This window comes from Lissotriton helveticus, chromosome 7 (assembly GCF_964261635.1).
Source record: "Lissotriton helveticus chromosome 7, aLisHel1.1, whole genome shotgun sequence".
Taxonomy (NCBI): Eukaryota; Metazoa; Chordata; class Amphibia; order Caudata; family Salamandridae; genus Lissotriton; species Lissotriton helveticus.
The window spans coordinates 1,552,016,313-1,552,032,247 of NC_136068.1; the positions used below are offsets into that span (position 1 = coordinate 1,552,016,313).

General features: G+C 42.0%; 1 protein-coding gene across 1 annotated transcript in view; it reads right to left on the reverse strand.

Moving 5' to 3' along the window:
• Positions 1-15,935, reverse strand: part of PTPRH (protein tyrosine phosphatase receptor type H) — a 779,225-nt gene that overhangs the window by 39,638 nt on the left and 723,652 nt on the right. Inside the window, exons 21-26 of the mRNA XM_078655031.1 lie at positions 10,407-10,500; positions 6,841-6,931; positions 6,017-6,093; positions 4,799-4,933; positions 3,471-3,593; positions 603-763 (exon numbers count right to left, since the gene is read on the reverse strand). Coding sequence (XP_078511157.1) covers positions 603-763; positions 3,471-3,593; positions 4,799-4,933; positions 6,017-6,093; positions 6,841-6,931; positions 10,407-10,500 — 681 coding nt within the window. The remainder of the gene's footprint in view (positions 1-602; positions 764-3,470; positions 3,594-4,798; positions 4,934-6,016; positions 6,094-6,840; positions 6,932-10,406; positions 10,501-15,935) is intronic.

The window sequence follows — 15,935 nt, forward strand, 5'->3', positions numbered from 1 at the left end:
TCTGCTGCAGACAAGCCAACACACACCCAGACACAAACACTTCAGAGGGAGCTTGCACAGATAAATGATGTGGGGCGGGGAGGCGGGCAGAGGCATGGCGTTGTGGGGGATAGTGGAATCTGACATATGACGGGAATGTGAAAACTAACTAAATTAATAAAACCACTTACCTTGCGCTCGACGTATCGCCTAAGTCTGCAATGAGCGCAAGGTTAAGTGGTTTTATTTATTTAGTTAGTTAGTTTTCACATTCCCGTCGTATGTCGAATTCCACAACCCTCCACCCTGCCCGGTCTCACTGCCCCACAGCATTTACCTGTGCGAGCCACCGCTGCTTCCTTCCCGAATACCTTCTCTCTGCTCTGGCATGGTTTACTTTTAGTAGCAAAAATGAGAGCTCTTATGTTTTAAAAAACAACTACTCAGAGGGCTAAATCGATTATTTTCTTAAATTTTCTTAAATTTGATCAACAGGGTGAGGAAAATGGCATCCAGTAATTAGATGAGTGTGGGAACAGAGAACACTAGGATAGGTCTGGGTGACAGTATGAATGAAATTCAGACAGGTTTAGGGATTTCCCTTACTGATGGACCCTCATTACCTGCAGTGGACCACCGCAGGCCCGTTGCTTCGCCTCTGGTCCATGTGATCTCGAACCAAGTTGCGGAATCTGATGACGGTGGCGGTTTCATCAGGGACGCCATGGTCGGGCCAGACAGTGTAATGGAAGTGACTGACATACCGGAGGCCCGGTTCTTTGGCCTGTTAGAAAAGAGAAGTAAAAGAATTATGTCTTTGTATTTACTGCAGTTATTGTGCTTACAGCCTACATCCTATTTCCCTGTGTATTTGTTTTAGAGTTTTGTATAGCACATAGTGGACCGGTGGATCTGCACCAGGCACTTGTTTGTGTGTCTCCTTCAAGTGATTAGGTTCTATTGGTGGCTTCGCCAGAAAAGGCTTTGATCTACTAAGTGTTGAGAGTTCCTGGGGAAGGGTCTCGCCATCACTGTCCAGTTTGGCAGGATTGACATGGCTGTGATGTCATCCCAACTCCCAGCTGACCCCCCCCCCCCCACCCCCCCCGCGCCTTGAGACCCCCATAGGTGAACAGTTGTACTTTATATTAATACTGATTGATTAATTGATTGAATTACACCCAAAAACACACACTTGAGAAGCAATAGGTACTGTTTCTCGCACATGCGCTCTGTTCCCCCTAAAGCTGGGCACCATTAAAAAAAGCTTTTAATGAGCGAAGATGAAGACGCTGGGCTGCGTCATTTTGCACTCAGGCATGTTTAATGTATTTGCACACCTTCAAAAGGATATAGCCACCTGCTTCATCATTATAATTTTTTTCATCTTTCCTTTATGCTGTACAGAATATGCTTTGGTGCCGTAATCTTTGTACTCCAGAGTAGAGTAAAACAATCACGTTCACTATATTTTCTGCTTCTATGCTACCTTCATATGGTGCAGGGTACAATACAGGCTAGAGCTGCACTGCTTGTCTCATCCGAGGCAAAGCGACCCTGAGACCCTTCCCTTCAGTCTTCAGCCTAACCAACAGAGAAACTGTAGACTTCTGTATGGTACTGAGTAAACATATCACGGAGCAAAGGCATACACCATTTTTAGGCTTTGCCTCAGGGGTGGTCGGAATTTGCGTAGTTTCAAAATGGTAAAAAATCTCAGCGAGCACGCAAACGTTCTGAGAACACGCAGAATTGCTTGTTACGCTCTTTCGCAATGCTTTTTTCCCGTTCCCGAACGCTGTTTGTGTGCTCGGGGAGAAATATCTTGCGAACACGCATTTTGAAAGCGTGAACAAGCAAAAAATTCTACGAAGCCGCAGAATTTTTGGCAATTCCGTGTTCTCTGCAGAACGGGAAATAACCCATATTCCGTGAGCGGAACGGAATTTACCGCCGAGGCCTACCTACAACAGCACGTGTTGTTAGTGGCAAGATATTTTATTAGCTTACAGTGGCCTTTGAGCCTGCCTATTTCTTACCATTGGTTGGACGCATTGTCACTCTCATTTGGTAGCTTCTGTGAACTTTACTTTCTCTTCATGCATTTGCTCCCCGGAGCATGGCCAAAGTACTTGTGTCCTTCCACTGCTATGTTCTGGGAGATACTTTTTTCTTTTTGTTTAAGCACTTCATGGGAGTGCATGCATGTTCCCGTTATCTCCCTTGTGTGCTTCTATGCCTTCTGCCCTCCGTGTCATTCTCCCTCATCTGTGTGCTTCTACCCCCTACCTGTGCTCGTTACCCTCTTCTCGCCTGTGAGCTTCTGTGCCCTTGGCCTCGCTTTCTCTCACTGTTTGCTTCTGTCCCCCACCCGCGCACATGTTGTCCTCTCTCACCTTCGTGCTTCTGTGCAAAGGCCTGTTCAATCTGGTGTTAACAGTTAGCATGCAGTGGGAAGTATTCGAGGACTTGAAGGCAATGGGCATCTCCCCGGGGGTCCTCGCATTCTTCTCAGCTAAGACCCAAGATGCAATTCTAGTGAAACCGTTTTTTCCCGATTGTGCTATTTCAGCATTTACTGTATTTTTGCTGTATCTTTAATACCTTTACCTATGTAACCCTGGCACTATGTGCTCTGTAAACCTGTCGGGGTTCAGATGTGCTTTCTCAAGAACAATCAATAGAAATAAATAAATAACTCTCCTCCCCCAAATCCCAGCACCAAACCACATTTATTCCGCTACAAAAAATGAGGGCTTAGTATTGACATTTTCCCTCATAATATACAACAGAGATATTGCATATTGCAAGATTAAAGCTTTTGGAGAATTGCACAATACAGTCCACAAAACTTTGGATCTCAAAAATGTATAAATGTGGGATGTATTAAAATGTCAAAATAACAAGGCGGTATTTTTCGAGGGGCTCATCCCATCATACATTGATTCCGGCTTTCTCATGGCCGCTGACATTGTTAGAGCCTCACCATGATTGCCTTTGCAGCCAGTATTCTGAAATTCTGCGTGCAGTCCCAACTAATAAATGTGCTGATTTAAATGTAGGTATGTCTTAAGTTAGAGTTCCTTCTTTTACATCTTCTGTGCTTGGCAACAGCAATTTTAGAGTGCCGTATCTAAAGTTTCAAGGTGAGACCTATAGTCTCTTATATATTATACTATGGACTCCATAGTATAATATTTACAGAATACCATACAGTTGTGCAGAAAATGAGCACACAACTGTCATGTCTACCACGCAGTGTGACCTAACAGATCCCATCCAATAATTTTCAGCCTTTCTCTTACATTTTACTCCCATTTGACTCCCTGTATCCGAACCTGCCTCACACATAGAGCTGCTCACTAACACACAGTTGAAATGTAAACCAAAGTGGGTGAAGCTGCTACTTCTGACAATAAACATTCAAAACTTGCTTCTTAGTAACAGTGTAATTCTCAAAGAATATAAGGGCAATGTCACAATGCACATACATTTTTTAGGGTAAACTCCCGCGTAGTCCACTGAGGGAGGATGGTTTCCGAAGTGACGGTCACGGTGATGTCACCATAGGTGCAAGGGGTGTAGTCCAGAGGCCAATAGTGCTCACATTTTAGCTGTCGAGAAATAGGTACAGTTAATTGGATAAAAGAACCCAGATGCGCAGTTCAATGTGGCCAATGATGGTCAGAAGCAATGATCCAGACTACTGCTTCCATATCTACTCTTCCTAGGGCAATGCTGGGCCATAGTTCATATGTAGCTCACTGCTCGAGCAGGACTTGCTGCCTGCACCTAGAGTTAAAAAAAGGAAGACCTGGGGAGAGCCAGCACAGTCATTTTTCTGACTAGTAAAGCATTTTAAGTAGAGACCTATTTTAAGAATCGACCTATGCACTAGTGGGTTGGTTTTCTAAAATTCGAAATAGTAGTGGGTTGCAATCTGGCGTACCTCATGAATATTAATGGGGTATGTTGCAAATTGCCATGCACTATAATGGGGGCCAGCAGAGGTATGGCTGCCCGCTGGGGTTAGCAGATCACCCTGTCTGTGATTGCTTTTAAATAAAGCAAACATTTTATTTTAAATGCAGCTTCTTTTACTTAAGGGAAACGGAGCTGCGTTTACAAAAAATATGTTCTTTTTTGAAGGATGTTTAAGAGCTGGAAGTGGTCCTTTGGATCACTACCTGCTGTCCCCAAAACTTTCTTTTCACATTCTCAGTGGGGAAAGGGTCCCTCTTGAGCAAGCATTACCACCTCCTTTGAGTTGGTAAAATTTCAATGTTTTGTGACCGGATTAGTGTTGCACAACATTGATAGGTTTGACACCATTTCGGTATTTGGAAGGGAAGCCTACAACGGGCCCCTTCCAGATACTGGATCGGTATAAATTCGGAAACTGTATTTTAAGAGTCTAAAAACTTTCCTGACTCTTAAAATGGGATTAGACATAGAAAAAAATACATTTAAAAGTCACACATGCCAAATTGGAGCATGTGTAACTGTTAAACTTCTTAGTACATCTGGCCCTTATATAGTTAACTCGTGGGTAGGGCTGCCTTGGCACTTGGGTGCAAGAAAGGTTTGTGCGCCTGGGTTCCTCTATTAATGCTAAGGTTATGCACCTTAAAACGGAAGTTTAATATAATACTATTGGTTGAAATGAGATATTTCCAAAACCTCCAAAAGCATCTCATTTCTAGTTCCTATAGAAGGAACTTGGTGCCCACTTGTGTCATTCTAGCATGCATCTCTGGCAAGTTAAAGCCCATCCCCTAGCACATAGGTACAAACTATTTCTCTAGGAAAGGAAACTAACTTTGCCTCCTTCAGTGCAGTTCGTCAGCATCACCATCGTCCCCACACGATGCTCCCACACCATGCGCCAGAAATCTCCAATGGTGCTCGGCAGTGGGCCTTGGGCAGCTATGAACTCCTTGCTAGAGTTGTAACCCTGTGAGAGGGAGGAACAGCCGTAAGAAGATGAGAAGGCAGGGAAATGAGGCGAAGGAGGGGAGAAGTCATACAACAAACAGGATGCAAAGGAAAGAGCGAGAGAGCAAGTAAGGAAGGAAGCAATGGAAGAGTACAAGACTGATGAAGTAAAATTGGGAAAAAGGAGAGGGGAAAGAAGGAAACATGAAGGGAGTACGAGAATGGGGGAGGCCGAATAAAAGGAGAGAAGGAAGACAAGAAGGATGTCCGAGATGGTACAGGGCAGACAATTAGGTCCTAGAAATGGGCAGGTTAAGGAAACATTTTAAACAAAAAGAATGAGACCATGAAAAACCACAAGGAAATAAATGGGGAAGAAATAGAATATCTGTGCACCAAATAATGAGAACAAAGATTGAGAAGCAACGTAAAAGAAACAGATTCATCATGTCCGAGTGGAAGAAAGACATTGATGCAGATAGATTAATGCAGCCTAACATCAATTCCATAAAACAAGAAAAAACAGGTAGAGGTTTCCATACTGTTTCTCAAAACAACCACAACAAATTCTGTTCACCTTATGTAAAGGTTTCCACCCTATACTCTGTACTTTTAAGGGATGCGGACAAGCAGTGTTAGGAAGTATGGAGGATGGGTAAGTATGATTTAATCCTTATCCATGTATGGTGATATATCTCAAGAATGCTTTGTAAAGAGTTACGGATACAAACTAACAAAAAAAACGTAGTATAATGAGAATTAGTGAACTGGTTTGTGTTTGTCAAAACTAATAAGGATATTTTAACTTGAAAATTGTTACCAGTAAAGAAGGTGTTGTTTCAAATTCTGATCGGAAAAGGACTTGTTCGGAAAAGGGGAAAACTTTAAAAAATAACAGATACATCCCATAACTCTAGCATTCCATGCAAAGGAAAGTGAATCTGGAATAACATACCACATTCAAAAGCCAAAGTGTAATCTTGAACATTCTAAAACATGTTTGAACAATTGATCAGCAATTGTTTTTGTTACTTTGTGCCTTTCATTGGAAGGTGAAGATAGTTATGAAAATCATATTGGTAAACGGCGCTTCCTGACTTACGGCCATATAACTGGCATTAATGTAATCCGAGCAGGGATCCCCGGGCAGGCTGCGCAGCTTCACTCTGGCGAGGTCATCTGGAAAAAGAGAAAGGCTAAAAGGTTCACCTTGGCGCCTAGGCCGATCTCTCACATTGAATGGGAGTGATTGGTTAGATAAAGCAGCTCACACTGACGATAGAACATTGATACTAACAAATGCATTGAGAGTTACATGTACACATGGAGCTAAACCGACAAAGATTATTAAACATTGACAATTTGTCACCCAACTTCTTTAGACATGGCAGTTATTTATTTGGCCATTTTATTGTCCATCTTTCTGATCAGTTTCACCAGACCCAAGTTGAACCATGAGTTGTTCCTTTGACCTCTTCCCCACTCAGATGTCAACATACTTTTTATACTAGTGTCGTCTCGCTAGCCTCTGACCCTTTCTACCACATAGTACACTTAAAGAGAGCCTCTGAGCAGGCACATTGCTGCCTCTCTCCCTTTCATCGTGTGTTGATTGTTCACTAATACAATCTCATTATCCTAGAGCAATAACAATGGATAACTTGTGCTATTTCTGAGCACAACCAGGGTTTTGGAACGAGGTTGTATGAACTGATTTATTGATCGCACTTTGCCCCGGGCACATTGAGGTATGGCAACTTCTGATCAATGGTACCATCACAGGGAGAAAAGAGCCAAACTACTATTCCTATAATGCGCGCCACTGGAAAGTTTAAGGTCTGTTTTCTGGTATAATAAGCAAATAGGGGAGATAGAAGAGCCCATCTGCGTTGCCAGAAAGTCATGCTGGATGAACAGTCAACTCACAGGGTAATACGTTGGTGTATCTATTCTTGGGCCTGTTTTCTTCCTGTTTGGCTGCTGTCTGCTGTTGATCCGTGCCGATGGGAGACAGGAGCTGCCAATGCGGTAAAGAAAATAGTTAAATATAAGGCAACATTACGCAAAGTTCCAGTAATGATCAATAGTATAATGCCTGATAATGCAGATTTCAATGAATGAGAAAAAGTGATTATCGAGTAGTGCATTAATGTTCTAGTATAAGAATGTATTTTTTTTTAATGTTAGCAAATTGTCCCCAAAAAAAGAAAGAACTTCAAATACAGTTAGCAGCTCTCACTCTCACTAGTCTAACAACAGTACCTGTACATTCTGGTTTACTTTCAATAATCCACATCTCTCAAACATTCAGATAAAAATAATAGGCACATTTTAACTTCCCGTTCAAATGCATTGACCTGGATGAATAATTCATGTGACCAACCAGCAAAATGCCCATCAGCGGAGAAGGAAGGCCACATCATCAAGCCCATGTGCAGTTCCATGTATTTTGTAATATGTGCACTATGTACCGAATCTTCTCTATGCAGGTGCCTCTGCCAACAATACGGCTTCATATTAGCCAGTCTGCTCGAGGAGGCTTGTGAGGATATGGAAAGAGGAATCTTTCAAAACCTTTCAATGACAGCTGCATAGGGCGAGACTTCGGTGATGATGGAGATAACATTTTAAAGCTTCTGAGCCAGTGGTTAATTTGTAAAAAAAAAAATAATAAGTGCCGGGGCTCTCATCAGGATGCAGTTTGCACCAGCCCATTTCTCCTGTTAGCGCCACCTCAAACAGAACCAACTACTAACCATGAAAGTGGGAGCAGATGTGGTGTAATGGTCAGAGCTGCCAACTTCGGACCTGACTTACCAGGTTCGATTCACAGCGTTGGCTCAACATCCTGTGATTCAGGGCAAATCACGTAATCTCCCCATCATTGAATGTGTCCTTAACTGGTGCTCAAGAAAATCGCCAGTGTTGATGATTAAGTGCCTGGTGCTGAGCCCTGTAAACCACTGACTCAAATTAAGCACTGTTCTGAGCCTTGAAAGAAAAGCTGATGATCACTGGTGTTGCATGTTTGGATACAAGTTTGTGGAGGGGGATTTGTTTGGGAAGATTAGTTAGATTAGATAGGGATATGGCTGCTGATCATCCTGTTGAAGCAGAGTGACTGTTAAACATGGACACGTGGTGTGGCGCACATTAAATCAGCTGCTGTCTCTGACTGACAGCTAAATGTTGGTTTCCTAATGCTGGGTCAGAGAGACAGTATTCCTGGATCAATAATGACCCCATACATGCAAGTTGCTGCACCTCAGGGTTTGATGAACCTGTATTCTAAGTGGTCTGCATAGAATGTGGTGCCATGGGCTCCATTGCCATAAACAGGCTTCTCTATGTTTGAGACTTTCACTGGCATGGAGATATTGCCCAAAATCTCTCTAGAGTTGCTCTGGTTTTCCCCCTCTTTAGAAGCTGTTGTTTTAAGCATCTGACCCTATCGCTAACGAATAATGTACTATTTCATGCTAATATTTGGTACCAGCTTTAGTTAGTCAAATCCTACTAGCAATATTTCATTGGGTGATTTAGTAAGGCAGACACTGGTAGTCTTATAAAGTTTTTATTAGAGACTGCGCACAGCCATATTTTAACAGGCATAAACAATGTTGCTTCTGTCAATATTGCAGAATGCCAGTTGATTATTTTTTGCAATGGCAAAGATCAGTAGTGAAGAATATAAAGTCCAAGTATAACTTAACCACCCATCATCTTGCCAGTAAGTAATGAGTAGTCACACACTGATCAAAAACAATGGGCATTTTCACACAGTAGCATTGCACAGAAGCATCGCATTTTCCATTCAATTCAACATAAGTAAAATGTACTTACAATTCCTAAAACATTAGAAAGAATAACATTAGTTCTGTATTTAAAAATAATAAAAGAATTGTGAAGAGGATTTGAGTAAAAATAAAAAGTACATTTATCGGTCTTTCATGTTGACTGCAAATAATTCAGGAAGATGACAGAGAGAAGACAGACAAAACAGGTAATAAGTATTGGCTAAGGCAATCGTCTTTCTAGAAATGTCCGGGTACAGACCTATCGGTATTGCAATATTTTATCTTCCCAGATGGCGACTGCATGTGTACCTAAGGTGGTCATTTTTAAGTGCTTTTTAATAAAGCCTAATGAAAAAAGATTCCAAGACAGCCAACATGGGTATCTACATGTGTACACGGCCATCTTGGAATGGTTAAAAACATTTAAAGATGGCTGCCAGTAGCTGTATTAATGGATGGTGGGCAGATCAAGGTGGGCATATGTGGGTGCTTAGGCGGGTGCTAATTGGCAAATAAAAAGAGTGAGGATTGGAAAGGGGGAACAGAGTCAAGAAGCAGAGAGATCGAAAAAAATGACCCATTATGCACTGCAAAGTGACGTCAGCAGTGAAGGGATACAAGTCACTCAAACAAACAAAATGGTGAAATCAATATGTTCCTTCGGCGTGGGATTATGCTTACGCATGTATTGTTTTGTCATGTGAACTCTGGCCTCAGTTCCTGTGACAACTTGTGGATTTGTGTCGCACAGAGCACAAATGCATTCAAAGATGGCCAAAACATTGGCAATGTTGTAAGGTGTGTCAATACGGACCACTTAGTAAATGAAAACATAGATGACTCAACCTCATTACATGTCTCTTTTCTATTAGAAGGGGCAAGTACCTCGATGTAATTACCTGCTTAACTATATGCTAATATATTCGTCTTGTTTCTTAGCAGTGGAGGGTATTGCTAGTTTTTGAAGACTCAGCAGTTTTGAAAAATGTTTCTTTATTGGAAATCCCCCACTATAATGTGTACATTTCTTGCAGTGAGATCGGTTTGCACATCTCGAAACCTTAAATCACGAAACTACTCACTACTATGAGTCTTCCTAAGTGGGAGGACTAACAGCAGTCTAAAGTTTAATATATGTGTACTGCAATTTGATCAACTTATATGGTTGTAAGCTCCACTGAACCTATATAAATCAAGACTTAGTGAAGGCTAATGGTGACTGAATGTGACCATTTATATAGCGCCTAAAGAGGACTGAACTTCCCTTTAAGACTTTTGGGCTCAGATATTGCATTTTCTGCAAAAATGCACGAAACTGATCCTAGTTTGCAATAGTAATACATCAACTCAAGTTTTCACTTTAGATTCTGGTCCATGTAAATTCTTGTGAACTGATTCAGTGCGGCTCGAAACGCGTCATGAACATTCTTCTGAAGTGCCTTTAGAGCAGTCTTCTAGGCAAAGGTGGAAACTATCTAGAAAACAAGACCTGCTTTGGAAATGGAAGGTAACAGAAAATCCCGACTTGTGAAGAAATTGATAAATCCAGAAGAGAATCCGGTGGCAAACACTCTGCTGGTAGTAACACCTCTGGAATTCACACTTACTAATAAGATATTTTTCCCTAATTCCCCTCCCCAAAATCCAACTGACAGCCACATCTACACTGCAAACATATTCTATAGTGGTTATTACCTGGTACTCTTCTGCAAAACCGAAGTCACTGTCTGAGTGCTGTCGTTGGAAGTACGAAGGGAAGCCGCCCACCGAAACATCCGGGGGATATCTTCTGTACATACGGAAATGGAAAAATACATCACACAAATATAGGTTTCCAAAGGAAAAGTATAAACATATATCGTACCCACCAAGGTTCAGCCTGTTATTAAGTATTTAGGGCATTGGCAAATTAGAGAACTAAGGCATAAACAATTTCTACCTCGAGCACTCTGTTTGGACAAGTGAGAGAAGTTAGATTCTACAGCCCTAATGAAGTCACTGTACACCATCTCATTCCTATATGTGTGTGTGTGTATATATATATATATATATATATATATATATATATTTATCAAAGCTACCTCAGTTTCACCTACTTCGCGCACTCAAGGAACGGGTGCTTTCGCGGGTGGTGCCTCCCGCAGTAAATTGAAGCTCGACTCGCCTCGTGTTCAGAAGAAAAGAGAAAGCACTCTCAGGAGCGGGTTCATAGTTTATTTCACTGTGGGTTTTCTGAAATAAACTATGAACCCGCTCCTGAGAGTGCTTTCTCTTTTCTTCTGAACACGAGGCGAGTCGAGCTTCAATATATATATATATATATACAAATATACAGACACACAGTGTCAAGGTTTGGTTATATTGACACAAATACAATATACGTTTTTAACAAATATATAATTTTCTAGCACAATATATAGCACAATCTCATTGGTTACTAGGTTAAAGTGTAGTAAAGAGAATTACACCCTAAGTGGATGTAACTATTTTGACATTTGTCAATTCATTATATACAAGTGCCAGCCATACTGAATGTATCAGTTTCTACAGAATGTGCCCCAAGCAGCGGCCCACAAAGTGTTTGCACCCACTTTGCACTCCCGCTGGCATGTTGGTGTTATAGAAGGGGCCGCAGACACTTGTTCATCCCCTTCTGTAATACTGAAAGTGCTGGCGCACATGTAGCGGCAGCGCTTTCTCAAGAGGGCATTCCCTCATTTGCCAAATCCATGCAAATGATAGATTCCCTTTGCTTCTGCGCCCGTGCCGTTATATAGATGTGGGCACAAGGGCAAAGAAGCTGCCAGGAGGCGCACTGACAGTGCAACCCCTGATGGTAGCCCTCTGGAGGGGTGAACTGGGATCCTATGGGGCAACCCAGACATTTCCTTGCAAGTGGAAACAAATGTGGGATCAAACTGCTTCACGTCCCAGGAGGTTTGCCCCTAAGCATTATGGTGAATGCAGTTCGCCAAGCGTGTGTGCTTGCAAACGTTTTTCGAGTATTTCACCAGGTTGGTGCAGATTATTGATGGCCATCTCTATACATGTGTTTCTGGATTGTTATCCGTCATCAGTAGAGATTAGGCCAGTACAACTTTGTAATTACTTGAGACAATCCTGCAAGCACACACACTTGGTCAACTGCATTGACCACAATGCTCAGGGGCGAACCCGCTGGGAGGTGAAGCAGTGTGAACCCACATTGGTTTCCTGTTTAAAAGGCTCCCTCGAGACGGTTGAGCTGACGAGCTTGTGGAGAGGCACCTGCATGCCTTGAGAGGTACTGTGACCTGAGAATACTTTGGCAGCGTGCTCAGCAACCCCAAATATGTTATGCCTAATCTCTACTGACATGAGATACATGTATAGAAGGGTCCCCGTAAGGGTAGTGTATTGCCGATCGCATACACTAGAACATGATTAATGACAATTAGTCAAAAAATACAGAAAAATCTCAATCGGTAATAATGATTTATTACCAACAACTGCGTGATTATCAGTAGAAATACATAAATTCAATGTTTAAATGTTTAACAAGCCCCGAAGGGGGAGAAGGGAAAGGGGAAGTGGAAAGGAGTGCTCAAAGGAGTAATAAGAAAATAGACACAGTATAGATAGTAACCAAATTATTACAAGTTTAGTGACAATGTAGAATTTTTTTTTTACAATGCAACGGCCAAAATATACGGCCAAATTCAACACATTATCAAATGATCACAATTCATCAGGCACATCTGATAACTAGATTAATAGGGGTTGTGCCGGAGTATCAACAAAGAAAAGTCGACGTTTCGACCCCTAATATCAGGCTGAATAAAGTCCTTTCACGGGGTCTTCATCAGGACGTCACACACGGGGAGGGAGAAGGAAGGGGCCACGCTGTGAGAAAAAATGTTGTAACTTTAATACATGGTAGAGACGGCAGTTTATCCAAAGGTCTATACCAAGCAGTGAATTAGAAACGGATATTACAAAATAAAATTAAATTACCATGGGGTACGGCCAAAAGGGAGTGGCTCTGTACATAGGAGGGACGCCACGCTAATTAGTCGTGATCTGTCGCTTGTGGTGGAAATCTCCACTAAAGAGGAGATAAATATTCAGTTAGATCTGCATATTCCAAAAGTCAAGAGACTATAATGACAATTAAATGAATGAGGGCACTGTGAACCCTCTGACGGCACTTAGGGCGTCCACACGACCGGAGATCCGGCCTTGTTACCAACAAATTTCACTATTGGATTTGTCATCATAAAGGTTGTACCTCGGAGATCTGGAGAAAGAATCCACCAAGAATCGGCGAGTTGGACACATTTAATGAATTATTTGGCCACTCGAACGAGCTGCAAAAGTAAATACAACACTCAATCTACTTGATAAGCGAGGCTGGTGTCTTAATAACTTATTAATTATGGTGGCAACTTACAAGAAAGTATTTGCGGACAGGGCCGTCTAAGGTTCATCAAAAACCTCCGTCATGGCAGAGGTGTGCGGTGCGGTTTTAAAGAAACCTGGCGTGAGGCCGGAATAGCGTTCGTGTTTACTTCTAGGACTTCTGCTGAAAGACATTAAATTAAAGCTTCAGTACAGCAGACACTTGAATCTTGTGTCATAAAAATGTGTGCGGGAGCACTTACTCACAGGAAATGAAGCCGGCAAAACTGTCCGTTTAAGTACTTCAAAAACACCGTCACCGGTGATTCGAGGGAGAGGAGTCACAAAGGCGGGGTATGATTTTCAGTGCTCGTATCTCCTTTGTACCTGAAGTGGAGGAATCAATTGTTTACATGCGGGCCTAGCTCAAACTTTAAACCAGCCCACCCGTCAGATATTTACTCACAGCAATTGAACAAAGGGCCGTCTACAGCGATCTGGTCAGTAACTCCGCAAGAACCGCAATGCGGAGTTTGTGGGAGGGGCCAGCTCATATGTTAATTCCGCGAAATGGAAGAGATACTACAGAGGCAGGCACGGGACAGGACAGGATTATAAACGCGATATTCAGCCAAATCTTGACAAAAGTTTCTAGTGCAACATAAATGGAAGCATGTTTCAGATAAAACAGTCTGCAATCACTGGATTATAAACGCGATATTAAGCCAAACCTTGACAAAAGTTTCTAGTGCAACATACATGGAAGCATATTTTAGAAAAAAGGTCTGCAATCACTGGTGCATCTCTCACGCAAGAGGATGTAAACCAATTATTGGGTGTGCAATTACAATGCAGATTATAAGACTCAGCATATCATTTATGGCGAGTGGTGCTTCTCTCACACAGGAGGAAGTAGACCAAATCGCTTAAATAACATAATTGAATTCAGATGAAAAATTGGAGTGCAACAAATGATTAAAAGAAGTTAGAAAAAAGGGTGCATCTCTCACACAGGAGGATGAAAACCCGTTTAACAGATGTCCAAAGACTCCAGATGTCAAAAAAACTGCAGAGATTGACAAAAAATGATCAGGGCCACATATGCAGGAATTTCTCTAAATGCAAGTGACTGCAAGTATGCTAGATCAATAGAAGAGGCAGCTCTGTTTGGTTAATGACATCAGCCACCAGAGGTTAGTGAGTGTGCTGTCTCCCAGAATTGGATGGTGCTGGGAGTGGAGACAGCTGCAGAACAGGTAGTCTCATTAAGCAAAGAAATCGCAGATTTAAAGGCGGAAATTCTGGGAGACAGCACACTCACTAAAGCCAAGGAAGCCATAGACAATTTGGAAGTAACTATTAAAGACTTCGATACCACGGCCCAAACCAAGAAATTGGAAAAGCTGGCACGAGATCTTAGACTTTTTGATAAAAAATTGGTCTATCCATACTTACAGCCAGATTATTACAAACAGGATAACCAAGGGCGATTTACCAACCGCCTGGCCTCTGGTGGCTGATGTCATTAACCAAACAGAGCTGCCTCTTCATTCGTTCAAGAGAGCTAAAAACATAAGGGACATGGTGGTCCACTCATACCTTGAACCAGAGAGCCCACCCACTTTAACATCACTTTGGAACTTGCCCCCTGTAATCGGCCATTACAGATGTGGCGCTTGTACTGCTTGTGACACCACAATTCAGACTAAAACATTTGCCCATGAGGGACGAACATTCAACCTTAAACACTATACCAATTGTAATTCTACTGGAGTGATATATATCATTCGTTGCCCATGTAGTCAATTGTACGTAGGTCAAACGCAACAAAAAATCAAGTCTAGGATCTCTTCCCACTGCAGCAGACTAAGATGCAAAGTGGCAGGTGCCCCCCTTGTAGACCATTGGCTGACAGCGGGCCATTTGGTCACAGACTTGCGATGGTTTGTTGTTGAAAAGGTGACCCTTGGGAGAAGAGGAGGCAACCTCTTATCAATTTTGAATACACGTGAGTCTAAATGGATGTCACTTTTGGACTCCATCAAACATGGATTGAATGAACAGGACAGCAGTTTAGCACAACTGGCAGCACTGGGTTGAAATATTTAACATATTAAAATATGGACCTTGATAATCATTAAATGTCCCCTATTGATCTAGCATACTTGCAGTCACTTGCATTTAGAGAAATTCCTGCATATGTGGCCCTGATCATTTTTTGTCAATCTCTGCAGTTTTTTTGACATCTGGAGTCTTTGGACATCTGTTAAACGGGTTTTCATCCTCCTGTGTGAGAGATGCACCCTTTTTTCTAACTTCTTTTAATCATTTGTTGCACTCCAATTTTTCATCTGAATTCAATTATGTTATTTAAGCGATTTGGTCTACTTCCTCCTGTGTGAGAGAAGCACCACTCGCCATAAATGATATGCTGAGTCTTATAATCTGCATTGTAATTGCACACCCAATAATTGGTTTACATCCTCTTGCGTGAGAGATGCACCAGTGATTGCAGACCTTTTTTCTAAAATATGCTTCCATGTATGTTGCACTAGAAACTTTTGTCAAGGTTTGGCTTAATATCGCGTTTATAATCCAGTGATTGCAGACTGTTTTATCTGAAACATGCTTCCATTTATGTTGCACTAGAAACTTTTGTCAAGATTTGGCTGAATATCGCGTTTATAATCCTGTCCTGTCCCGTGCCTGCCTCTGTAGTATCTCTTCCATTTCGCGGAATTAACATATGAGCTGGCCCCTCCCACAAACTCCGCATTGCGGTTCTTGCGGAGTTACTGACCAGATCGCTGTAGACGGCCCTTTGTTCAATTGCTGTGAGTAAATATC